Source organism: Leptodactylus fuscus, chromosome 2 (genome assembly GCF_031893055.1).
Source record: "Leptodactylus fuscus isolate aLepFus1 chromosome 2, aLepFus1.hap2, whole genome shotgun sequence".
Classification (NCBI taxonomy): Eukaryota; Metazoa; Chordata; class Amphibia; order Anura; family Leptodactylidae; genus Leptodactylus; species Leptodactylus fuscus.
The window spans coordinates 121729067-121756237 of record NC_134266.1 but is presented as its reverse complement, the minus strand read 5'-3'; the positions used below and the strand labels follow the sequence as shown (position 1 = coordinate 121756237).

Here is a 27171-nt window from a genome sequence, read left to right as displayed (position 1 = left end):
TAATACTGTGTGCAGGGTCCACTACATGACATTATACTTTGTGCAGGGGCTGCTATGGGAAATTATAGCTGTGTGGAAGCCAAGAAAGGAGGCAGCATGCTGTGTGTGTGTGTGTGGGGGGGGGGGAATTCAAAAGTTTGCTATGGGGCCCAGTGTTTACTAGTGACACCTCTGCCTCGTCATAAATTAGGCCAATCTTACACTTACAAAAAAAACTCCAAGAGATTTAACAATATTGTTTTTCAGATATTATCGTCTACATTACCTTTCTGCCCTGTGGAACTGGAATTGGCACTTGGTGACTGTGATCTGTTTACAGGAGACTTTTGATCCACGGTGTTTGTGTCTTTATTGACTGCTAAAATATTGATCAGAAAAATTTAAAACCATAGATGTCTGAGATAGGAATACCTGTTATAACTTAAGTACTGATAAACTGAGATTGTTTTTTAAAGTAACTCACCAGGTCCTTTTATTGTGGCAGCTCGAGTAGGGGGCTTGCTGGTTTTCTGCAAATGTTAACAATACAAAATGGCCTAAATAAATAATGCTGCTGTTTTCCCACTTTAGCACCAAGGCCCTATTAAGCATAGTTGGCAACATGGTTGGACTAGCCCATAAAAGTTTCAGAATACTACTATGGGCACATACTTTGACATAATTTTTGTATATTGGGCCAAAAAGTCCACCACTAGACTAGCTACACCTCTGTGTTTAGGGCATGTACATGTTTCCTTGAATTATCGTTAGAAATGACATTCACTTACACTTGGTAAACACGTGCATAGCTTTAGTAGACGGTTTAGTAGGTCTACAATTTTTTTTATTATAGCGTGCCATGCTTTGATAATTTTTTGTGCCATATTTTTCTGAATGGAGACGGTCAGTATATTGAAACTATATACACACACACATGTTTTTTTTGTATATATTAAGTAAATGCAAAACTAGGTCACCCTGCTGAATGACAAATTCCAGCACGCAAGTAAGGCTCAGATGAGGTCAGAGAGACATACAGATTCTATAAATACAACTTTATTCCAAAAGCACTGAAAAACAGCGCACACAAGCACATGGAACACCCTGAAAACACCAATATATGGCATATCCCAGGATGCATTGTCTTAGCAATTCTATCTACCAGCTAGATCCCAGCTAGAACTCCATATTGCAGATAAATCATGTAAAGATTTGGTTTTGCTTCATTTTGTATAATAGTTGAACAATGCACCACCTTAAACACTGTCAGCCTGTGTGAGCCCTGGAATTTGTAGACAGAATACTGGTTATTATGAAGGTGCTAATAAAAATACTCATACTGTGCTAGGTAAGGAAATACACACAATAGTATCACTGTAAACCGCTGAATTATGTATTTGTGGTGCAATGGATTGTTGTCACACTGTGTGATATAACAGGAAGTGGTTTGCACAGTGTAGTTACGCATTACGGTGTTCAGTTATAGGATGTATAAGATGTATACTGCTTAGTTGTCCCTCTTATGCTATGGCAAATGTGTTTGACTAATGTCAATTGCAGTTATTAATCTATGTGAATAGATAATGTTCTAGTATTTGGTCACTTATTCTCATTTCCAAAAACGTCTGATGTTTGAACATTTTGTCCATACATAGATCACTAAATTACTGAAACGCAGTTTGTTAGTCATAGATGGCGAGATATCTAACCACATATATGGTGAGCAAAACATCTGTCAATGGAAGCATCTATAATCACAAGTTTCTTTAGCATTTTAGAAAATTGACTTACGTAATGAAGAAAATTAATGTACACTAGACTATTTATACTGGTTATTTTGGGCCAAAATCTTGTAAAGTGCATAAGTGTTGCATCTGTAACAACCAACAGAATTGCTCATGCTTACAGTTTGTGAGTTTGGCGGTATTAATATCACAAAGTTATCTGGAAACAGACCGGCTTTTCCATTTAGCTCCCCTCGCCACCAGCCTTCATCTTCTGTCTCCTGTGTAAAGGTGCAAATCATATTAGAAAACTTACTTTACGTTTGGTATAACACATTCTTTAACCCTTAAGTACTATCATGATGTTGATCATAATGATATGTGCATGATAGTGGTGAATGATAGACATCATGATAGTACTTAAGGGTTAAGGGAGTCTACCATCTCTTCCAAGCATGTGTAACCATCACCACTGCAGTACAGAGCATTAGAATGATAAACAACATGTCTCTTGTATGTACGTCATTTCTGTGGATTTGAGGAAAAACAACTTTGAAGTCTTATGCAAATGAGACAGTTTGTGCACTGTGGGTGGGCCTACACCTCCTCTGAGCTGCAGGCCAAGGAGCTCAAACCTCTACCATCTCCTTCCTGAGCCAGTTCATCTACCCACTGCTATGACATCACCCATCCTACAGTGTTCCAGGTCCCCTCTCCAGTGCACCATCAGCCTCAAGACTTTAAACTTGTTTTTCTCCAAATCCACAAAAGTGACAAATATAACAAAGACATGTTCATCACAGAAGTTTGCTCTGTTACACAGTGATGACAGTTCAATATGTTTGGCACAGATGATAGATTCCCTTTAAATTCTGAGTAATAGAGAATCCTCATCTAGTAGTCAATGTGGAGAAAAACTACTACAAAGATGGTTTTGCACCATTGACATCTGCAGAGTTACCTTGCAGATGACAGATTGCTTTGGGTGCTGGCAATGGGACACTCTGTCATTTAGTTAAAACTGTGGAATCCTTCTGACAAAATGGAATTGGCCAACATGGATAACCCATTTAAGAAACAAGGCTAATGGTTATCATCTATCACTTTAGTGACCACTGAGGGAAGTGGTTAAGACCTTGTTGTGTCCTACACAAATAATACTCTCAAGAAAATATTTGTTATATATGTGATATATATTTATATCATGACTTTGTAATATACAATAGCATTTTCCATTGTTTGTCACTTTGCTGGCACTTAATACTGTACATTTAGAACAGGAAAATGTTATTTTATGCTCTTATGTCATCTGTAAAATGATAGTGGCATTTCCTCAACTTGTTATACTGCCATGTGAACTTGCCCTTAAACTGCCACAGGTCTCCAGCCTCAATGTTGCACCTAACATCAAGGGCACCCCAACTTCCACAGCCATGAGACCATGACCAGTGGGTAGCCCAGGGAAGTGCTATCACCAACTTCCACACCAATGTATCCCCCTCACCACTATGCCACCCTAGAGCCTGTGTGAGGTTTTAGCTGGAAATAAATGCAGACGCCATGACAGAAGTCCAGTCGCCACCTTGGGCCTACTACTACTACTCCCATTGCTAACACCACACTGCTAAACAAAAGTATTGCTGTGACTACACTGGGGTACAGATGCACTTATTGTTCATTCAGTTTTTGTGTTGTGAATTTGTAGCTTCGTTTCCTTATTAACTTAAAAGGGGAAAACCATGGCATTAAAATTCACAAGTGGTTTATACATGTGGAATACGTTTTTGAAGGCTACATTCACATCTGCACTAGAGTTTGTATTGGGAATAAAAAGCTGACATCTGGCGACAACACTGTGGCTCAGTGTTTAGCACTGCTGCCTTGCAGCATTGGAGTCCTGGGTTCGAATCCTGCCAGGAACAACATCTGCAAGGAGTTTGTATGTTCTCCCTGCGTTTGCATGGATTTTCTCCCACACTATAAAGACATACTGATAGGCCAAAAAAATAAATAAATTGTGAGCACTAAATGTACATTGGGGCTCACAATTTACATAGAGAAAAAAAGAAAAAAAAAAAAGCTGACATCTGGTGTTATAGTTGTTGGGGTTCATTGAGCTCCTTGTGCTACCTCTTCAACATGCGCAAGTTATGAGCCATCACAAAATCTTATGGCAGTGAAAACCTTTATTTTCCTCTAGATGTAGAAGATGCCCTTTTGTCATAATTACAGGTCTAGGTGTAAAGAGATCATTGGAAAGATCTCTGCAGTGTCCATTCATATATTTGTACATTTTAATTAGGTGGCACAAACCATCTTTTTTCCAAACTGGACAACTCGAAGTTTGATAACCTGCCTTTGTACTTCAATTCACCCATTCCCTTAAATAATTTGGTTGCCCTTCTCTGCACCTGCTCCAGCTCAAGAAATAATACGCACTGACAGCCTGCAGAGAAAAACAAAGAGAATGCGCCAAGCCAGACAGGAGGTTGACGTTTACTAGAACCTCAAAAGTAGACTATTCCCGATCTACAGTCACTTCAAGTGAGTTAAATCATTACATCCAGTCAGGAATAAGGAACTGGGAATCTGGGAGCAGGTTGGGTGGCCAGCCCCGGGAGTCAGCGGGTGTGGTGGTTTGGTTGGGTTAGATCCGAAGAGAAGGAACATTGCACCTGCGTTAGCCAAACGACTTGACTTGAGAAGCAGAGTCTCCACACAGTATATCTTTTACTTGCCCTGCTACAGTGCCTCTCCTGCTTAAATCTGACTCGACCAATTATAAATAGGATTTGGGTACTGTGTGTACCGCGGTTGTGGCCTGACCGCAGCAAGTATTGTTTGAAAAATTTAAAGAAGCTGCCCTCTGTCCCAACAGGCTTTGCAGCCCACCATAAATCTGTCCAGGAAGGAAGATCTCTGTAAATACATGCTGTGTACAGATGAACATACATAACAGGGGAAGGAGAGATATTTGAGTTGCACTGCAAAAGTCTAAACAGCACATTATCAGCCCGTTACAACACCACCTTTGCTGTTTCTGAAAAGCCAGAGTGACTTATGGGGAAATGTAGGGTGTATAGCTACATTTACGTAACACGTGAGACTGTATTAGAGGAACCATGTCAGAGGGGAAGAAAAAAAAAAGATTTCAGAGAGGTTATATGTCACATCAGCTAAAGTGGTTATGCAAAATGTATACAAAAGAGCCTGATTATTTTTCAATTCAACTGAATGAGACAAAGCCGCAACACCCAGAATAGCCACTACTGGATGTACTTTATATGGTGATATAAATGGTGTCCCATACAGATAAACACTAAAAAGGCTGTAGTGTGTCGTGCTCCCCCATGTGCTACAGCCCTTTCAAACATTTGAGAGAAAGGCCCACATCAGTTTAGTATCGATGGCCTATTATAAGGATAGATCATCAATCTTAACAGGATGGATGACCCCTTTAAGAATTAAAATTACAAAACAATACCTTACTGATGACTGCAACCAGATCCCCCGTCTTCAGGGCTAGCTCATCAGGCAGAGCGGGAATGTAGTCAAACATGACCCTAGCAAACTCACTGGTAGGAAATGGCCCAGAGGATGAATCTGTTAAGGAGAGAACATTTAACAATTATAAACTTATCATCTTGCATATGGAAGGGAATGGTTCATGTATCTATTTATACTGTAGTTTCATTTATCAAACAGAAGAATCCAAAACCTAAATAATGTTTTATTATAACTTCTTATTATAACTTCTTTATTATAACTTCCCCTAGTGATATTTTAAACATATACTCTCCTCCTACATTCCCATTAGATATATGCACTCCTCCTATGTCCCCTCATATTAGATATGTACACTTCTCCTATATTCTCTTATATTAGATATATACACTCTTTTACATAGACAGTACAGGAGATCATGTGTTCTTTACAACTGTTGCCGTGAATGGAGTTCAATTGACCTTAGAAGTGGCCCTGGCACAGAATGTGTGAAGTATAACCCTCTGACCCAGAGTACTGGGCATGACATGGGATATACAAGCCTTGTCTATGTATATATTGTATAATGTTCCGATCTTGCCTTATCCATGTTACCAGCAGTTTGCCAGTCCTGTCATTAAGGCTAGGGCAACTTTGGCCTGGACGTGTTCCACAGCCTAAAATTGCACTTTAGTGATGCTTTCAATGCAGGTAATGAAAGTGAATGTGGTTTTGTTTTGTGACTTTCAAGTTCCAGCAACAGGGCAATTGCAATAAGTCCATTAAGTTAATATTCTTTGTGGTCATTGTGTTGTGAAAACTTGTAAGTAGCAATGAAACCACATTTACTTTTACTAACTTCAATGAAAGCAGAGCTGAACTTGTTCTTTTGCCGAACTACATGTATAAGGCTGGAGTCACATACAGTGGAGATACTGTTGAATAGTGCGTTTTCCTCCAAACTACCACTGAAAGTGTCACCCACAATTGTGTGTATTTTGCAGTGGCACACCAACAGGAATCGCCAAAGGTTTGCCACTGCTTTCAAGCTTTGCATCACACTAATAACTAAATATAATAGAACTTTATGTCAAGGTGAATTGTCCTGAACTAAACTTTTTTCAATAAAGTGTATATAAGTATGTAAGAGATGTAGAGGTTATGTGTACACTTTATTGTGAAATTTCCCCATGGGTGCAGCTGCCCTTTACTGCACCTTTTTAGGCAAAAACATTAAAAATATGTTGATGTTATCTACCGCACCCATTTACTTATTACTTAGTCTGATGTCATGAAAGGGATAATGTGTGCTTATGTTATTAATTTAAATCAAAGCAAAATACAATAAAAATAAAGCACCAGTTGTTGGAATCAAATTAAACTTTATATATATGAATGTAATGCTGAACTATATACTGTATATGTACCATAGTTAACTGCAATATTAGAGGAAAAGGATATGTTTACTAGGGAAACTGTACAATTGACAGTATGCCCTAGTACCCTGTTAGGCTCCCTGTAGCCTGGATACAAGAGGAGATACAGTTGGCCATGGAGGCATACAGGTTCACTAGGGGATCCTGTGGCACATTTGCCCACGATTTGCAGCTAGGCTTGTATATCCTGCACACTTATATGTTGCTGAATTTGCAGCCCCAGCTGGTTCCATAAATAATAAATTATCATTAAATGTGGCTGACGCTAGGTTCACATCTGCGTTTGAGTTTCCATTTGGGGGTCCGATACAGTTGTGTGTGGAGATGTCCTGGGCAGAAAGTCTGGTGCCCTGATCTGGGGCCCTTGCAACCATAGGACCCAGTGCACCTTTTGCCCTATGGTTAAAACATGTGTATGTCTGATATAGGGCACATGTTGTATGTTTAGTGATAAATGCAACATAAATGTTCACCTTCTTAGCCTTACTGTTTATGACTTTAAATTGAGCAAACACAGTTTGCAATGTCTTAAGATCCTTTTTAATGTTAAGCAAACCACAAAAACATTGTGCAGTGGAACAGTTTTTACAGTACACAGTTTTCTGAGATAATCATGTAATGTTTCTATCTAACCCTAAGGTTGCATTCACACTGAGTATACGCTGACTGATTCTGAACGTTAAAACGCATTCAGAATCAGCACGTACAAAGCAGATCCCATTCATTTCAATGGGAGCCGGCATACGAGTGCTCCCCATTGAAATGAATGGGCTGCTTTTTTCCCTATTGGTTTCAATGACCTGCAGCTTTTTTTTGGAGCCAAAGGCAGGAGTGGATTGAGTTGAAGGTAGAAGTATATAAGAACTTCCTATACATTTACTTGTAGCAAAATCTGCAACAAAAAAAAGCTGTGTTTCTGCAACATGAGGGCTCAGCTTTAAAAAGGTAATGGGTTCGTAGAGCATACATAGATGACCATTAAATTGAATACCAAGGGGTTCAATGCTTATGTTAAAATAACAACTCTGTCGGGTCATTTCCCTAAAGAAAGTCAGTGATTTGATCAAATCCCTGAACTGTTTTAGTGAAATGATGAAATAACACAAGTCAGGACTCGCACAGCTCTATGTTTCTCTTGTTATCACTCCCCCTTGAGGCTGGGTTTACACAGGGCATTTTTTGGACCGGATTTTGATGCGGAAAGCGTTCACACCTGCGTTCGGGTCTCCATTCTGTGGTTTCCGTCTTCTGCATGCAAGAAGACGGAATCCACAGACCGTGTCTGACCATGAGCGGTAAGTGTTTTCCGATTCTGTGGATTAAAAAACCCAATTTCGCAGCGGAGAGCATAAAACGCTCACTGCCGCTCACGGCCGGACAGCTTTCAAACCCATTTAAATGAATGGGTATGAAAGAGTCCTGCAGGTTTCCGTATCCTGCCTCTGTTTTGTGCAGGAAACGGAAACCTGCAGAACGGAGACCGGGCGCAGATGTGAACGAGCCCTTAGCTATAGTCATTCTGGTTCCGTGGAGCTTGGAAGAATGATGGATCCTGCTGGCTCCAGAGCTGTGACAGTTTTTTTGGTATTAGCAGGCATTTATAACATTAGGGCTAGGCTCTTGTTTCAGAAACAGACTCCCCTTTGTTTACAAGTCCCACATAGTTTATTCCCTTTTATGAGTTGAGGGATGAACTGTTTCATCCACGGTTGTGAAAGTTAAGTTTACAGACTTCTACTGTCAGGAATGAGTTCCTGATACAACCCCTCTTCTCTTACGCCTCAGTGACTTCTGCTAGTGACAGATCTATTAAAGCCATAAATCGTTTCTGTCCTTTGCTACTTCAAAAGAGAATGCTGAGCCCAGACTTTGAAAATAAATCCACAGGGGATCATGTGATCACAGGAAGCCGATAGTACTTATTCCTGATTATATCATAACCATCACATAAGTGCATACATAAACAATATAGTCCACTGATAGTATATGTAAGCCATTCTGGAAGCTGCATGCTTTAGAAAACAGCTGATCTGCAGGGGTCCTAACATTTTAAGAGATTAGTGAGGGTCCAAAACCCAGGGCCCCAGCTGATCAGCTGTTTCAATGGACTGTGGTACTTATGAAAGCCCCCTGACCCCTTCACTTTTTTCATTGCACAGTATCTGTTTTATAGTGACGAGCGATGTAAGTACAGCCTTGAATAACATTACATGGCTACTCTAAAACAGATGGTGTGTGATGTAAATAATGAAGGCCACACAGTATAATGCTCCTCAGTGGCCCCACACAGTAGAATATTCTCCCCAATGGCCCCACACCGTATAATGCTCCAGAGTGTCCCCGCACATATATAATATACTCCCAAGAGCCCTTCTCCCCCCCCCCCCTCCCTCCAGTATAATATCCATCAGAAGCTCAATATGCTTTCCCTTGCTGTTGGGGTTCCTCAGGGCTCGGTCCTAGGCCCCTTGCTCTTTTCTCTCTACACAGCCCCCATTGGACAAACCATTGCCAGATTTGGCTTCAGGTACCATCTTTATGCTGATGACACCCAATTATACACAACTTCCCATGACATCACCCCTGCACTCATACAGAACACCAGTGACTGTCTCTCTGCTGTCTCTAATATCATGGCCTCACTCTATCTGAAACTAAATCTCTCCAAGACTGAACTACTACTGTTTCCACCATCTAACAGATCTGTCCCTGATATATCCATTGTAGTCTCAGGCCTTACTATAACTCCTAGGCAGCAGGCCCGCTGCCTCAGGGTCATGTTTGACGCAGACCTTTCCTTTACCCCTCATGTTGAATCACTCGGTTGTTGATGTCCCCTCCACCTCAAAAACATCTCCAGAATACACCCTTTCCTTACCAGAGATACACTAAAGACACTTATTGTTGCTCTGATTCATTCTCGCCTTGACTACTGTAACTCCTTACTAATCGGTCTTCCCCTCACTAAACTCTCCCCTCTACAATCTATTCTGAATGCAACGGCCAGGCTCATCTATCAGGCTAGACGCTACAGCGATGCCTCCGGTCTGTGCCAGTTGCTACATTGGCTGCCTATTCAATATAGAATAAAATATAAAGTTATCACCCTCATCTACAAGGCTCTCCATAATGCCGCACCTCCCTACATTTCCTCCCTCATCTCTGTCTACCACCCAACCCGTGCTCTCCGTTCACTCAATGACCTAACACTTACATCCTCTATTATCAGAACCTCCCACGCTCGTATACAAGACTTCTCCCGAGCTGCACCACTTCTCTGGAATGCTCTACCCCGGACAATCAGATTAAATCCCAACTTCTACAGTTTCAAACGCAAACTAAAGACACATCTTTTCAGACAAGCCTATCACAATGTCTAACGTAAACCCTTAACCCTCCTCTGTCCTTCCCCACATGATATGATGTCATCTCAGGATAACTTTATAGGTCCAAGCTCCATCCACATGTTAAAGGACACGACTGTCGACGGCTCATAAAGTCTTATGTTTATGTAATGACATTCACCTCTATTACAAAAGTGTCTGACCTCTGCATAAGCAATGCCGCCCCTGCTACCTCTTGTGTCACCCCCCTACCTCATAGATTGTAAGCTCTTGCGAGCAGGGCCCTCAGTCCCATTGTGTGAAATGACTTACTTTGTAATGTATCTTTTTATCTGTATTTGAACAGTCAATTTCCATTAATGTCACATTCCACAGACATCGGGGAAAAAAAGAAGTGAATGGGTTCTATTGAAGTCAATGGGAGGCGTTTTTTGGAGCCGGATTCTGAGGCGGATTCCGTGTCAAAATCCGGCCCAAAAAACCCTGTGTGAACCCAGCCTTAGATTGAGGCCCTGCAGTGCAGAAACACAGCTTTTTTTTATTTTTGCAGATTTTACTGCTGTTTTTTTGTGCCAAAGCCAGGAATGCAGAAGATAGAAGTACTTCCTATTTATTTCTCATTCCATTTTTTGCCATTCTTGCCTTTGGCTCAAAAAACCACAGAAAATACTGCAATAAAAAAAGCTTTGATTCCAAAACATAGGACTTCAGCCTACGGCTGAGTTGACACAGGGTGTCAATTTTGGACCGGAATCTGAGACGGAGGCTACCTCTGGTTCCGGTCCAAAATACTGGTAGCTGCAACTGGATGCCGTCTTTTTGGCGAATTCGGCCTCAAAATCCTCAAAAACTCTGTGTGAACTCAGCCTTATACCCCTTCTAACAGCAATGCGTCATTGAACTCTGCCTAGACAGTTCTGCTACATCAGATTCAGCAAACCAGCTGATCCAGCATGCCAAGTGTGAATATTACACTGGAATTTGTAATAAAAAACGGATGAGGGATTTGCACTTTTTCCCCATTCCTACTCCCACCACAACCACATTTTGTTAAATTATATGTATTAAAATTAATCCTGGTCATTAAAAAAAATAAATTTAAAGTTATGGTTTCTGGAATGTGAGGCAAAAATTTTAAATCTCTGTATCCTTGAAGGGGTTATATGGGGAGATTAAATTTGTGGATATACATTGCTACTGATACAGATGAGGGTCCTCCAAAGCCTCAATTATTGGATTTACAGAGAGCAGTAGGGTGCTAGAAGTCTCTGCTCAGCCTCCGCTACTGCTTCTTCAGCTTCATTAACTCCACCTTGCTCCGGTTGCTTTTACATAGAGTAGAGTGGAGTCGTATCTGTGGCAATACACTATTATGTGTGTCTTTTTTTAGTAATAAAAATAAATTAGATAATCTTTGCTTTTTAAATAAAATACTATATATAGTTGTAGCAAATTAACCTAAACTTCTGCAATCGGTTAAACTGATGCTGCATGATATTGCATTACAGAAGTCAACAAAAAAACAATGAAAAGTCATTGAAAAATGTTTCTGCAATGACTTTTTTTGATTTCTCTTTCAGCAATTGCAGAATTTTAGGCTAACTCTACTACATCTGTATATGGAAAAGGGAAGTGATCCTCAAATATTTTCTGTGATTCTTTTGCCATTAATAATTCATTTACAGAATGTTTTACCTTTTATACTGTTAACTGCAGCCTTGTCTTGTTTCACCTGAAAAATAACATGTAGAAAATAGATATGAAAAATCATAAATATTTCTTTCATACTTTTTTTTCTTTTTCGCACAAAGAGCCACTTTAAGGCCGGGGCCCCACGCAACTGAAACGCTGCGATTTGCTGGTGCAGCTTCGGAAATTTCAGCATGTCAATTATACCTACAGAAACACCAGCAGTTTCCCCATAGGTATAATTGTAACAGAAAGTCTGCAGAGGAAACCTCCGCGAACTTTGTTTAAAGTGCTCGGGAAGAACCGCGATATAATAATAATAATGATGATGTGTTGCCGCCGTGGTTTTTACCACAGCGCTTTATTGCTGCGGGACATCCCGTGGCGCCTGAGCCTTAAAAGTGTTTCTCCTCTTTATTAATGTTTTTTTCCTTCTGATATAGGGGATATATAATTTTGTATTACTAGAAAGGGATAAAAGCTGTAGTGTGGACTAGTGGCAGAATTTTTAATCATCATAAAGAGACCCTTGGGTGCATTTCCACATTACGGCTAAGGCGCCACGGGGCGTTCTCGCAGCGCTTTGAACAGAAAGTTCATGGAGTTTTCCTCCGTGGACTTTCTTTACAATTATATCTTTGGGAAAGCCGCCAGCGTTTCTGTAGATATAATTGACATGCTGCAATTTCCAAAACCGTGTCGGTTTTGGAAATCGCAGCATGTCCGTGCTGCAGTTTTAAACGCATAGTGGGCATGGAATTTGCATGAAATCCCATTCACTTTGTAGTTACACTGTGATTTTTCCCACAGTGCTTCCTGCCCATGGGTTCCCCGGCCTACAACATGTTATTTATTGCTGATCTCCCCTGTAACTGTTGCTAATATATTAGCCCCAGTCTCCTGAGACTCACCAAACAGCTAATTTGAGTCTTCTAAGAAGCTGCTGCAGTGATCATGTGATCGCCAGAACAGGAGAAATAAGGTTACTCATATTTATCCTAGAATCTAACTGAAACATATGTGAATTATTCACAATTATACTATAAGTGGCATGCAAGACAGAGCAGTATTGTAATCTGCCTACTCTACGGTGTGCAAAACTACAGTCAGCAATTCAGCATCTTACCTGGCTGTCTTCAGAAGGGTTAAAATTTATGTCCATCATTTTTGGTCTTTGCTTATTGTTTTTCTTCAAATTCATCACCTTATCTGCCCAAGAAAAATATCAAACTCGGTAAGCTATAAAGTTTGATAAATGTTTTAAAACATTACAGGAGTTGTTGGGTTTAGGAAACTTGTTTTCAAATACCCTAATAGGTCATTCTGAATTTACAGAAGGGTCTCTCATACCTCCACCCATTAGACAATCCATAGAAGAGCTGCAAAAGGCTTCTTTTCACTGGGGGACCCAGCATGCTCATGTATTTCATATATATCTTAGAGGGGGCCATGTAAATCTATATTTGTCCTGTGGTGGTGCTGTAAGATTTACCATAGACTACAGCAGATCACCGTGTTCTTCAACAATGGGATGCTGTTCAGCTTGCACAACGAGGCACACATTTACAATGATATGATTGTAAGATTCTGTTCAGAAATTTTCTATACAGTCATATCCTTTTTATTATACCCAGTGCATATTTAGTGCTCCAAAGATATATTAAGGGATTTGAAGGGTCTGGTTGGAAATCTTACATAATTGCTATATTTACATACTAGTCATACCTGGAGGAGGCTCAGAAATTTCTTGCACAAAGTTTGATGGAAAGGCTCCAACCAAATCTCCTTTCTTGCCCAGCCACCAACCATCTTCAATCTAAGGAATCCAGCAGAAAATGCAAAATGTTTATTGCAAAGGTGGATAGTAGAGCAACCGCGTAGTTGGAATTAACATTGTATGTGTACATTGGAGTACAACCGGAGGGAAAGTTATTTGGTTGAAAAAATCCAAAAATGCCATACTCTCAATTTATTCCTCCCTCTAAATCAAGAAAATTGTTGGGTAACAGCAAAGCTGGCCCCTTATGTCTTCAGGAGGAATTTGTTAGATGTTTTTTTTAGAAACAAGCAATCGCATTTGACATTTTAACTATCTCAAAGTCTATCATTTCCTGTATTATGTAGTGAGTATATTTTGGATGTGGTATATTATGTTTCTATAATCTGTGTCATCTCTCATTGGTTTGTAGACTGATACATCACTTGTGGCGTAGTCAGGAAGTTCTGTACAGACATTAGAAAATATTTTGTATGTGATATATTATGCACTGATTGATATTGTGATATCTTACAAGTTTCCCCTGTACTTTGTGTAAACAACTAAGTCTGAGACATTTATGGCCTAAATCTATATGCAGGAGCATAAAATGAAATAAAGAACATTATGTCACCTCCTCTATAACTTCTAGAACCTCTCCAGCAATGAGTTCCAATTCATCTGGCTTACTGGGGTTGTATGTGTATTCTGCCCGACACCAACGCTGTTTTTTCTTCGGAAGACAAACTAGATAATAAAGAAGACTACTGTCAGAGAGAAGTAAAATGTTGTTAGCAATGACTTACCAATGGTGTTAGCTTTTAATATTTCTTTTGCCAAGTCTGGGGGCTATTTGGTAACAGAAGGGGGTCACTTTAATTTCTCACATAGGCTTTAAAATATCCATATTTTAGCTGGGAATGCAGCAAACCATTATGTATGGACCTTGCACAAATGTGACATTGTTATTTTTCAAGATGTGGAGATACTTGAGCTATATATGATGGAAAACATGGATCATACACTGAGCATTGCTAGATTGTATCTGATGTTCTTAGTCTCTGTCTCAGAAGATTTAATAGTAGAAAGTGCTTCAACCCATGTTTCAGTGGAGTCTATCAGGTGACAGTGGAGTCTATCAGGTGACAGTGGAGTCTATCGTGCAACAGATTCAGACTGTTGTTTTAAATGAAAGCTACAAAGATAGCATAAACTGTGCCTTAAAAGGAGTCTGTCAAGTCCAAAATGCCTCCTAAACCAATAATTGTGTCATGAATGTGCCTTTAATAGGAGCAGAAACACACATTTGAAGCAGAAAACTGATGAAGCCTTGAAGAGATCATTTAAGAATAAGGATATGATAGGGACCTCCCCAACTTGTGGCTGGGATGGCTATCACCTCAGAAGTATCAGCAGGGTCATATAGGACTATATAGGATTATAAAGAAGTGTTGACCTGTATTGATGTGAACAAAGCACTTGGAATGTAACAGATACTTCTTTTGCTCCAGTAGCCCCTCTCTGTCTTTGTTTCTTCTCTCTCACTCAGCTCCTGCTCACCCCCTCCCCTCTTCATAGAGTTCTATGTAAAGCTGATATCTGACACCTATGTGTGTTATAGTATGTCTTGGTCTATCATCATCGCTGAGCTGTAAGGAGCCCCCATTCCTCTCTGGCAGTACAAGTCTATGTAAGAGTACTGTCAGGGGGGTTGTTCCTCTCAGCCCAGTGATGATGCTAGGCTGTAAGTCCTGCTCTTCTGATGGTGGGGAGATATCAGAGCTGAAATTAACGGCACCAATATCTCCAGCATCGGGCACACACAGACCCCGGGAAAGCCAACAGTTCAAATCAGCGCACTGTCGGCTTTCTAGCAGTATATAATACCGCACATCAATGAGGACATGATAGGTCCTCTTTAGTTTGTCACAAGGGCATATTAAAACAGTAACACAGATCGGTCTGGCTAACTTGAACATAACAATTTTTACTCCCATGAAAAATCTGTGACTTCATGGAAGAAATATTAATTGCTCCATGTTAATGCCCCTTAAAGGATGCCAATAAATAGTATGGTGATTGTTAAATAACTTCATAAGGAATAGAGATAAGCGAGTACTATTCGAAACGGTAGTTTCAAATAGCACACTCCCATAGGAATGAATGGACACAGCCGGGGCTGGCATCCTGCCACTTAACCCCCTGCGCCGGCCGCTCCCATTCATTCCTGCTCGCTCATCTCTAATGAGAAACATTTGTAAAAATGTCTAGGAAAAAAGCTTATTGTTGCCCATGGAAACCAAGTACAGTGCAGCTTTTATTTTTAATAGCAGAATAAGAAGTAACTACTACGCAGAGATTGGACCAACAAAGACTTTTAGACACTTTATAAATCTGCCCCTATGTGTTTAAACATATAATGTTTTTACCATCGACTTTCCTGATGGATCTTGGAAACCTCTGGCCGTTATCTTTAAGAAAAAATGAAGGAATTTCCTGTGGCAGAAATACAAGAAAGTTTGGAATGAGCGCAAGTATTTTGTGTATTATGTGCAACCAACATAACACAATCAGTCTTGAGTTGCTTTAATGTTATTCTGCTAAAAATCCTTTCTCATGTAGAAACAATATGTGGTAAAACAATGTGTTTTTCCTGTTTGATAGAACTAACAACAACTCATCTTAACAGATTTTTGGCAGAGCCGTTTACAACATCAACATTCAAAGCAAAGATGTTTCACATAAAACAGAATCAAAATAAATCCATAATTCACAGGAATACAAGAATAATTCTGTATTTGTTTCAGACCCAAGTACAATAACATGATAATCTGAGTCTTCAGGTCATTGATATCTTTATATCAGGAACCAGACTTTCCAATCCTTGCTGCACTGGCAGTGATAACATCCCATTTATCATTATCAGAAGGGACACAATGTCTCCTTAAAGAGGACCTTTCATGTCCTTGGGCACATACAGTTTTATATACCGCTATGTCCCGGGTGAATAGGTATCTGTGCCGTTACCGATAGCTCTTCATCGTCAGAAGAGCATTCCTGACAGTCTAACTGGGAATGCCCCTCTTGCTAGTAGTGTCTGTAACCCTATACTGCCCAGCCATGACACTGAACGTTGAGGAAGCCCCCTCTGACAGTATAGGGTTACGGACACTACTATCAGGAGGGGAATTCCCAGCGAGACTGTCAGGAACACGCTTCTGACAGTGAAGAGCTATCGGTAAATGCACCGATATCTCTTCTCTCGTGGAACGTAACTAGCTAGCGGAAAATAAAAAGCGAGCGGCTCCCATTGAAAGGGAGCCATTTTTGCAGGCAGATTTTGAGGCGGATTCTGTGTCAAAATCTGCCTGCAAAAAACTCCATGTGAACATACCCTAATAAACATTAGAAGTTAGGGTATGTTCACACAGAGTTTTTTGCAGGCAGATTTTGACGCAGAATCTGCCTCAAAATCTGCCTGCTAAAAAGGCTTCCATTGACTTCAACGGTAGTCACTCGCTTTTTTTTCCGCTAGCTAGTAGCGGAAAAGAGAAGCGGCATGCCCTGTCTTGCTGTGGATTTCCGCGGCTCAAGACATGGTCCTGTTTAGGCCCAATCATTTGCACTGGAGGGTTTTACCAAAACCCTGGTAAAAGGTCTGGTTGCTGGAGATAGTAGAATTGGGGGTGTCTCTACTCCATTCAGCCACTTCAGGTTTTAAGATGTGTTGGGTTAATTCCCGTGTTCCTGAACTGTGTATAAGAGGGCAGAAAACCCACAGGTATACAGCTCTCTCTGCTCCTGGAAAACCTCTTGCGAATAATACTGCTGTATTTTGTGTTCCGGGAGCTGTGCAGAAGGCCCAGCTCTCATAGTTAGGATACCTGTTGTTGAAGGTAGAAGCTGGACGGCTAGGATTTTATTTTGTATTGTTTGTTTTGTTTTTGCCTGGAAAATTCCTAATAAATCTGGTTGCGGTCAGTTGCACCATATTCTGCTGGATTGGACTTTCATTTTTGTGCCAAAAAGAGTTTGTGTAACTGAGGAGACGACGATCTCTGAACTAATCCCGTTACTATATATATATATATATATATATATATATATATATATAATATCTCATCTTAATCAGTGAGTTCCTTTATACAGCCATCCCAAGCTAAGGAAATACCAAATGAAAGAGGCCATTTAGAACTAGTGGTAACCTCGTGGTAAAATTTCTATACCTTGGCAAAACTTTGAGGAAATAATCCTCTCTTTCCATTCATCTCTCCTTCGAGCCATCCCTCTTCATCTGATTTCTTAACATTTTTTATTACTTCCCCAGCTTTGAAGGTTAACTCATCTTCAAGCTGCCCCTTGAAGTCCACAAGGGCCAACACATCACCTACAAGGAAAAGAGAACAATAACAAACATTAGTAGTACAGCAAGTCACAGACTTTCTCAAACTCCTGCATATACTATATCTCATCTTGTATAATTCACAAGCATGTCCCTGGAAAGCGGTGCGGTAACTAGAGCCATTAGGGCTTATGCTTTTGCAGTTTGTATAGAACAAGAGACCTCAGCCCCGTTAGTTAACCTGACCTATGGCTGATCCTATTGGGAGTTTTAACTAGATGAATGCCCTTAAACAGTGCAATATTAGCGAAAAGACTGGAGACTACCAGGAGGGTAGATAAATTGTCTCAAAGTAAAACAGGAGAATAGGGTGTTTTATTTTTGGTATGGGGTAAGCTAGAACATAAGTGTTTAGAGTGTTGCTTTGTAGCATAGAGCATAAGACATGAATTGCGTAATATCTGAATTTGGAAGGTCACTTTACTTGCCAATAGTATATCTTTCCTGACTATTTTCTCATGAAGGCATGTGGGGGTCCTTACTCCCATTGTGCATTTAACCTGAGCTCATCTAGCCTGAATATGGGCATGACTGGTAATGGATGGTGCTCCAATTCACTTCAATGGGAGCACTGGAGGCAGCCAAGTACTGCAATTCAGCTCTCTCCGGCACTCCCATTGAAGTGAATGGCAGTGCTGGAGGAAGCTGAGTGCTTTACTTTGGCAGTCTCTGGTTCTTAGTGTAAGTTCAGACTGAGTTTTTTTGGTCCAGAACCAGGTTCCGGACCAAAATACAGGTAGCCGCAACTGAAAGCTGGTGCACTGCACTCTGGATTAGGCCCAATAAATGAGCCTAGTCCAGAGGAGGGTGTGTCTTCAGGCCAATTCACAAGGTGAAATGGTCTGAAGAATGAGCACCTCGGTTCTTTTTCCAGGAGCCGGAACAGTCTTTTATGGCCTCAAAATCCTGACCAAAAATCTCTGTGTGAACTTACCCTTACATTGAAGCACATGAGAGCAGTGTCCACCACCAGTCAAGTTCACACAGCCTGTGGGTCGTTTGGGGTCTGAATGGTGAGACTCTCCCAATCAGATATTTATCCTCTATTCTATAGACCGAGGATAAATATTTTTGAGCTATAACATGTATAACAGGGTTGTCTACTACATGAAGGTGTACAGTGTAAGCATCTTGTTCTACATGTAGATTCTGACTTTACAAGTTCACATCTGAAAGACAGCAATGTCTGACAGTATGCATTTGTTTAACTGTCCGTAAAACTATACTGTCAGGGGGGATGTTCCTTACTGCCCAGCCATGACACTGAGAGATGAGGAACTTCCCCCCCTCCCCCAGTACTAATCTATAGACAAGTACCATCAGGAGGGGGAGGGGGCGTTCCTCACTATTCAGCGTCATGGCTGGGTGGTAAGGAACGCCTCCTCTGACAGTATAGCGCTACAGACAGTATTGTCAGGAGGAGGATCCCAGGTATACTATCAGGAACGCCCTTCTGATGGTCAAGAGCTATTGATAATTGCACTGATATCTTTTTCCCTGGAGCACATAACGGGAAAGCCGACAGTGTGCTGAATTCAGTGTACTGTTGGCTTTCTAGCGGTATATAAAACCGCCTGTGCCCGAGGACATGAAAGGTCTTCTTTAAAAGAATAGTAACTTGCAGCGCTGGAGTCCTGGGTCCAAATCCCGCCAGGAACAACATCTGCAAGGAATTTGTATGTTCTCCCTGTGCTTGCATTGATTTCCTCCCATTCTACAAAGACATACTGATAGGAAAAAAAAAATGTACATTGTGATCCCTATATGGGGCTCACAATCTACATTTAAAAAAAAAAAAAAATGACCGACTCCCATTGATTTCAAAGGGAGGCGGCAGGATTTTGACGCGGTCTCCGCTTTAGGTAATAAAGAAAACCTGCCCAGCTGAGCTGTAACTAACAGACATAGGCTGCCTTCACACAATGTAAACGCGAACTGATTTTGTCAAAATACACGTGTAAAAATCAGACTCCCGTTGACTTCAATGCCATTTTTTACACGTGTATTTTGATAAAATCAGCTTGCGTTTACATCATGTGAAGGCAGCCATAGACCTTCCTGTCTATACCAAGTGCCGTTCTACCAGTCACTGGAAACACAGCAGTGATAAGTAAATTGTCACTCTCAGGCAGAATGCAAAGGTCCAAACTATGCAGCTCCAGTGCACGTTCTCCAGAATCCTGCTCATCTCTGAACTCTTTTCAACCCCTTTGAAGACACCCATGTTATGAAAGTGCTGAAGGTGCCGCGATTAACCAGCACCCTGGTCCTAATAACACAAATGGACTAGGAACTGGAGCTTTACTACTGACACCATATTACTAGTACATGTATGAACTTACTATATAAATAGATATCATGCCAACAAAAAAAGAGACACATGATAAATATTAATATAACTGAAACTTTCAAAATTACTAATTTTATATTTTTTAATACAATTTACATTTTTAAATAATTCAACGCAATGTGCACTGAACAAAATTTAGCACCCGCATAAAGTTAGTGTGTCAGAACAAGACAGCCTCAGAACCACTTGGATAGGTAAATGCATTATGAAGTTATTTTCAAATAAAGTGATAGATATCAGATTTTAAAATTTTGGTCGGAGCCTTAAAGCCCAACATTTTTTACAAGGAAGAAATTTTAAGAAGGTGCTTAATCTTTCCTGACAGAATTCATTACTCATAATTCACAATGGGACACCAATAATACAACCTAAAGAGCCTTCTCCAGATCTGTTTAGTGAATCTTACAAAATGCACTTGTGTGTCATCATTACAATTATACATATACTTAGATCACCATTATAATTTTACATTTATCACTTGAGGAAGTCATAAAATGATGAGTCTTTAAATATATATGTTTCTGCTGGAAGTGAATGATAAATGGCTCTTTATCTCATGTCAAAACAACTGGTCACACTACATTCATTGTTTTGAGACATGTCATTGTAGCATTTGCCATGTGTATGATAATATGACTCAATTCAGTTTTGTCCCGGAAAATAAGATTAAAAAGAAAGAGGCTTCAGTTGGAGGAATTTAGCCCATGGACTCCAATATATGGGTAAAACCGTATGGGAGTCCTGCAGGTGAATAAGAGATCATATTTGTGATATTGCACAAAGAGGATAACCCTGTTGTTTCGTATGTACTTAAATGCCAGGGAGGTGATTCCAATAAGATCTCTTTTCAGAAAATTGAGGATGTGAAGCCATATGTGAAAAGGGGATTTTCTACTAGAAAATATTACTGCATGAGACTAGATGGATTTTTCGACTAAATACAGTGAATCTTTCAGGACTGATTTCATATGCCTGTTTTATTTGATTTTTGTTGGGATGCCTTTTAACTCATTTCCAACATCCGCTTTACTAGTACAGCGGATGTTGGGTATTTAACTATGGCAGCTATTTAAGAGCTGAGTGGCTTCCATAGTCACTGGGTCTCCATTATATTATACAGCGGAGACCCTGCTCTAATGTTCACAATCAGTGCTCGCACTGATCGCAGGTATTAACCTCTGAAACACATTGGTCAAACCTGTAGCCTGTAATACAAATGCCAGTGATTTGCAGTGCATAGTAATGCATTACATTAGTGATCCGACCCCATGGGGTCTAATAATTACCATAATAAAAAATAAATAAAAATATAAATTAAAATTACCCCCCTTTCCCTAGAACACACACAAAAGATTTTTTTTTTATAAAATTTTTTAAACACATTCATATTATGTATCCCTGTGTCCAAAAATGCACAGTCTACACCCTTTTAAAAATACAGCATATGGTATACCATACAGTGAATGCTGTAGCAGAGGAAAGAAAACCAAAAGAACCAAAGTGCCACTTTTTTGCTGTTTCATCTCTAATAAAAAATTTAATAAAAAGCTATCAAAACTATAGACATTCCCCAAAATAGTATAATTAAAATCTTGCCTAAAATCTTCACAAGTGTCTGATTTACCCCTGTGCCAAATTTGCTACAGATTGGTCCAGTCATTTGGCCATCCATGGGGAACAGAAATAAAATGGAATAAATTATATATATATATATATATATATATATATATATATATATATATATATCGTATTTTGCGGACTATAAGGTGCACCGGACTATAAGGCGCAGCGCTGTCCGGTGCGCCTTATATGTGATTCAAAGCGGCGGCACGCAGACTTTGCCGGCGGCCGCTTAACCCCTGCGTGCCAGCCGCTTCTATTCATTTCAATGGCACGCTTCCATTGAAATGAATGGAAACGCTCGGCACGCGAGGAGTTAAGCGGCCGCTGGCAAAGTCTGCGTGCCGCCTCCATACATTGCAATGGGAGCGTGCTATTCGAATAGTATTCACTCATCTCTAACTTCTTACAATTGAAGTTAGAGATGAGCGAATACTATTCGAATAGCACGCTCCCATTGCAATGTATGGAAGCCGGCGGCATTGCAATGTATGCCGGCGGCTGCCGCTTAACTCCTCGCGTGCCGCCGCTTCCATCCACATATAAGGTGCACCTGACTATAAGGCGCACTTTCGATTTCTGAGGAAATCGTAGGATTTTATGTGCGCCTTATAGTCCGGAAAATACGGTATATATATATATATATAGATAAAATATGCCAGGTCATTACTGGTTATTGAGAATAAGTGCCTGGAATTATGAAATTACGAAAAGAGCTTCCAGCCTTTTTGTGACGGGCGCATGTGTTTATGTTCCCCGGTAAAGTTACAGCTGTATCTGTGTTCCAAGGGAATATGACATCAGGTATTACTTGAGTGACTAGTGCTATGGTGACTGCCTGGGACCCACTGATATCCCATATATACTGTAGGTTAGTGAGACAATATATCATTCTATGACAGATACTGCTTATGACCTATATTTCAATTTTGGCAATTAGGTCATGTATTTTTGGTTGAGATGGGTTTACCTCTCAAGAATTTGATTTGTTTTGGTACCAATATTTGTTTCAGGTTAAACATGTTCAGTACGAACCATAGTTTAGATTTCTTTAAAACTCCTAGAGGTCTATCTATCCAGTTTCTAACTTGTTAATGCAAGGTTCACATCTGCACCATTCCCCAGCAAACCCAAACAACAGAGAGCCGGAACACTAAAACACATGTGAACTTAGCTTAAGGCAAACACAGCCAAAGTTAAGTTACAGTTAAGTCCTGAAATATTTGGACAGTTACATAATCTTCATGATTCAGGCTCTGCGGCCACCACATTGGATTTCAAATGAAACAACTGTGATCCAGTTGAAGTCTATACTTTCAGGTTTAGTGCAAGGCAGTTGAACAAAAATATCCTGTGAAACGTTTAGGAATTGCAACCATTTTTCTATAAAGCCTTGTCAATTTCAGGAGCTCAAGAGTAATTGGACAATTAACATTAACACAAATAAAATGATCATTTTTAATACTTGGCAGAGAATCCTTTGCAGGCAATGACTGTCTGAAGTCTGGAACACATGGATATGAGTAAATGCTGGGTTTCCTCCTTTGTGATGCCATGCCAGGCCCTTACTGCAGCTGCCTTCAGTTATTGCTTGTTTGTGAGTCTTTTTGCATTAAGTTTTGTCTTAAGCAAGTGAACGACAAACTCAATCTGATTAAGGTCTGATTATTGACTCAGCCATTGTAGAATATTCCACTTCTTTGCCTTCCAAAACTCATAGGTTGCTTTTGCAGTATGTTTTTGGTCATTGTCTATTTGTACTGTTAAGTAACATCCAATCAACCTTGCTGAATTTGGTTGCAACTGAGCATAAAGTATATAGCCCTGTACACTTCAGACTTAATTTTGGGTGCTTCTGCTTTCTGTCACATCGTCAATAAACACTAGTGTCCCAGTGCCATTGGAAGACATGCAAACCCATGCCATCATACTGCCTTCACCATATTTTACAGAACATGTGGAGTGCTTTGGATCATGAGCCTTTCCAAGCCTTGATCATACTTTCTTCTTCCAATCATTCTGGTTGAGGTTCACTTTATTTTCATCTGTCCAAAGTAGGATGTTCCAGAACAGAGTTGGCCTTTCTATATGGTAGACTTATATACTGATGCACCTACTTCCTAGAGTGTTCTTCTCTTGGGTGGATGAAGGTTTTCACCATGGATAGGATTCCACGATCATCCACTACTGTTATCTTTTGTGGACATCTAGGCCTTTTTGGGTTCATGAGCCCATCAGTGCCTTTTTTTTTTTTTTAACAAGAATGCACCAAACTGCTGATTTGGCTACTCCCACATTTCCACTATCTCTTTGATGGTTTTTTCTTTTTCTCATCCTAAAGATGGTCTGTTTCCCTTACATTCAGAGCTCCTTTCACTGCATGTTGTGGGTTCACAGCAACAGCTTCCAAATGCAAATACCACACCTGGAATTAACTCCTGAACTTTTACCTGCTTAATTAATGATGGATTAAAAAGGCAATAGCCCATTTGATAGCTATTGAGATGATTGCTACAGTGCCTTGCGAAAGTATTCGGCCCCCTTGAACTTTTCAACCTTTTGCCACATTTCAGGCTTCAAACATAAAATGTCAAATTTTAATTTTTTGGGGGGAATCAACAACAAGTAGGACACAATTGTAAAGTGGAAATAAATTTATTGGATATTTTAAACTTTAACAAATAAAAACTGAAAAGTGGGGCATGCAAAATTATTCGGCCCCTTTACATTCAGTGCAGCAAACTCACTCCAGAAGTTCAGTGAGGATCTCTGAATGATCCAATGTTGTCCTAAATGACTGATGATGATAAATAGAATCCACCTGTGTGTAATCAAGTCTCCGTATAAATGCACCTTCTCTGTGATAGTCTCAGGGTTCTGTTTAAAGTGCAGAGAGCATCATGAAGACCAAGGAACACACCAGGCAGATCCGAGACACTGTTGTGGAGAAGTTTAAAGCCAGATTTGGATATGAAAAGATTTCCCAAGCTTTAAACATCCCAAGGAGCATTGTGCAAGTAATCATATTGAAATGGAAGGAGTATCAGACCACTGCAAATCTACCAAAACCTGGCTGTCCCTCTAAACTTCATCTCGAACAAGGAGAAGACTGATCAGAGATGCGGAGGTGGGAGAGTCTGTCCATAGGACAACAATCAGTCATACACTGCACAAATCTGGCCTTTATAGAAGAGTGGCAAGAAGAAAGCCATTTCTCAAAGATATCCATAAAAACTCTCATTTAAAGTTTGCCACAAGCCACCTGGGAGACACTCCAAACATATGGAAGAAGGTGCTCTGGTCAGATGAAACCAAAATTGAACTTTTTGGCTACAATGCAAAATATGTTTGGCGTAAAAGCAACACAGCTCATCACCCTGAACACACCATCCCCACTGTCAAACATGGTGGTGGCAGCATCATGGTTTGGGCCTGCTTTTCTTTAGCAGGGACAGGGAAGATGGTTAAAATTGATGGGAAGATGGATGGAGCCAAATACAGGACCATTCTGGAAGAAAACCTGTTGGAGTCTGCAAAAGACCTGAGACTGGGAGGGAGATTTATCTTCCAACAAGACAATAATCCAAAACATAAAGCAAAATCTACAATGGAATGGTTCACAAATAAACGTATCCAGGTGTTAGAATGGCCAAGTCAAAGTCCAGACCTGAATCCAATCGAGAATCTGTGGAAAGAGCTGAAAACTGCTGTTCACAAATGCTCTCCATCCAACCTCACTGAGCTCCAGCTGTTTTACAAGGAAGAATGGGCAAGAATTTCAGTCTCTTGATGTGCAAAACTGATAGAGACAAACCCCAAGCGACTTTACAGCTGTAATCGCAGCAAAAGGCTACAAAGCTACAAAGTATTAACTCAAGTGTGTCCCACTTGTTGTTGATTCTTCCCCCAAAAATTTAAATTTAATATCGTTATGTTTGAAGCCTGAAATGTGGCAAAAGGTTGAAAAGTTCAAGGGGGCTGAATACGTTCGCAAGGCACTGTACATATTACAGAGCTGTGATTCATTAACCCTCTTCCACCATTTAGGATGTGAATACCCTTAATTTAAACCTGAGAGTCTGCAATTCAAGCCCATATTGATTATATTACTGTATCTTGAACAGGTTTTGGTAAACAGCTGAAATGCCAAAATTTGTGTCACTGTTCAAATAGTTCTGGACCTAACTGTATGTCAAAATGAATGTGACATTTAAGTCTATGGAAAAACTAAGGGTAAGTACTGGATGTAAATTCTTAGTTTAACCATACATTGCGCTGTCCCTCTATTGTACACATTTTAAAAGCTCCAAAAATGACCCTTTATTGAGAGGGAAAGATGCTTGTCTATTATTTTTTAGACAAACAGCAATTATATATGTCTTGCTGAGTGGTAGCAGCATGAGTGACAGGCACTAAAGAATGGATTAATATGATGGACCAGGCCATAAAATGTCTGGCTGAGTGGTGGCAATAGTGGCAGCAGAGGCAACATTAGTGGCAGTACGGCAGATTATTGGCAATGAAAGGGGTTAACTGTCCCTTCTGTATTACCGCAGCAGTCTGGCTCACACAGCACAGATATTCTCCCTCACTGCTACCTGTGATTTTTATCATTAATCTACTGTAATTGATTAAATCAGACTTTGATTTAATTACCCTACTCCTATGATTCTCTAGTTGATTTGCAAGCTATGCAGTACTAAGTGCTGTGTATTGCTGTATATCTGTGTAATTGCTTAAGTGTTTTTGTAATTGCTTTATATTATGCAGAGATGAAACTAATCCCCTAATTCCACCGTTACTGAAATGTCACGTGTTCTGCACCTTATAATCACAAACTTAGATATATTTTATTGAGAGTTTAAGTGATAGACCAACACAAAGTAGCAGATAATTGTGAAGTGCAACGAAAATGATACATGGTTTTCAAAATTTTATTCAAAAAATCTGAAAAATGACACATGCAAAAGTATTCATCCCCCTGTACTCTGATGCCCTTTAATAAAATCTACTGCAATCAATTGCCTTCAGAAGTCACTTAATGAGTTAATTGAGTCCCGTTGTGTGTAATTTAGTCTCAGTATAAATACATCTGTTTTGTGAAGGCCTCAGTTGTTTGTTAGAGAACACTAGTGAACAAGCAGCATCATGAAGCCAAGGAACTCACCAGACAAGTCACAGATAAAGTTATGGAGAAGGTTAAAGCAGGGTTAGGTTATAAAACATATCCCAAGCTTTGAGCATCACAAATGGCACTTTTTGCCGTCCACCTAAACTGACAGATTGAGCAAGGAGAGCACTGACTGGTCAGAGAAACAGCCAGGAAACCCATGGTGACTCTGGAGGAGCTGCAGAAATACACAGTACAGATGGGAGAATCTGTCCACA

At 40.1% G+C, this 27171-nt stretch overlaps 1 protein-coding gene across 2 annotated transcripts in view; it reads right to left on the bottom strand.

The window, feature by feature from the left end:
• Positions 1–27171, bottom strand: part of SH3D21 (SH3 domain containing 21) — an 85459-nt gene that overhangs the window by 22631 nt on the left and 35657 nt on the right. For both annotated transcript variants that reach the window (XM_075264540.1, XM_075264541.1), the window contains exons 2-11: positions 17638–17798; positions 15841–15907; positions 14046–14158; positions 13381–13471; positions 12782–12864; positions 11662–11698; positions 5188–5306; positions 1886–1984; positions 464–509; positions 266–358 (exon numbers count right to left, since the gene is read on the bottom strand). In XM_075264540.1, coding sequence (XP_075120641.1) covers positions 266–358; positions 464–509; positions 1886–1984; positions 5188–5306; positions 11662–11698; positions 12782–12864; positions 13381–13471; positions 14046–14158; positions 15841–15907; positions 17638–17798 — 909 coding nt within the window. The remainder of the gene's footprint in view (positions 1–265; positions 359–463; positions 510–1885; positions 1985–5187; positions 5307–11661; positions 11699–12781; positions 12865–13380; positions 13472–14045; positions 14159–15840; positions 15908–17637; positions 17799–27171) is intronic.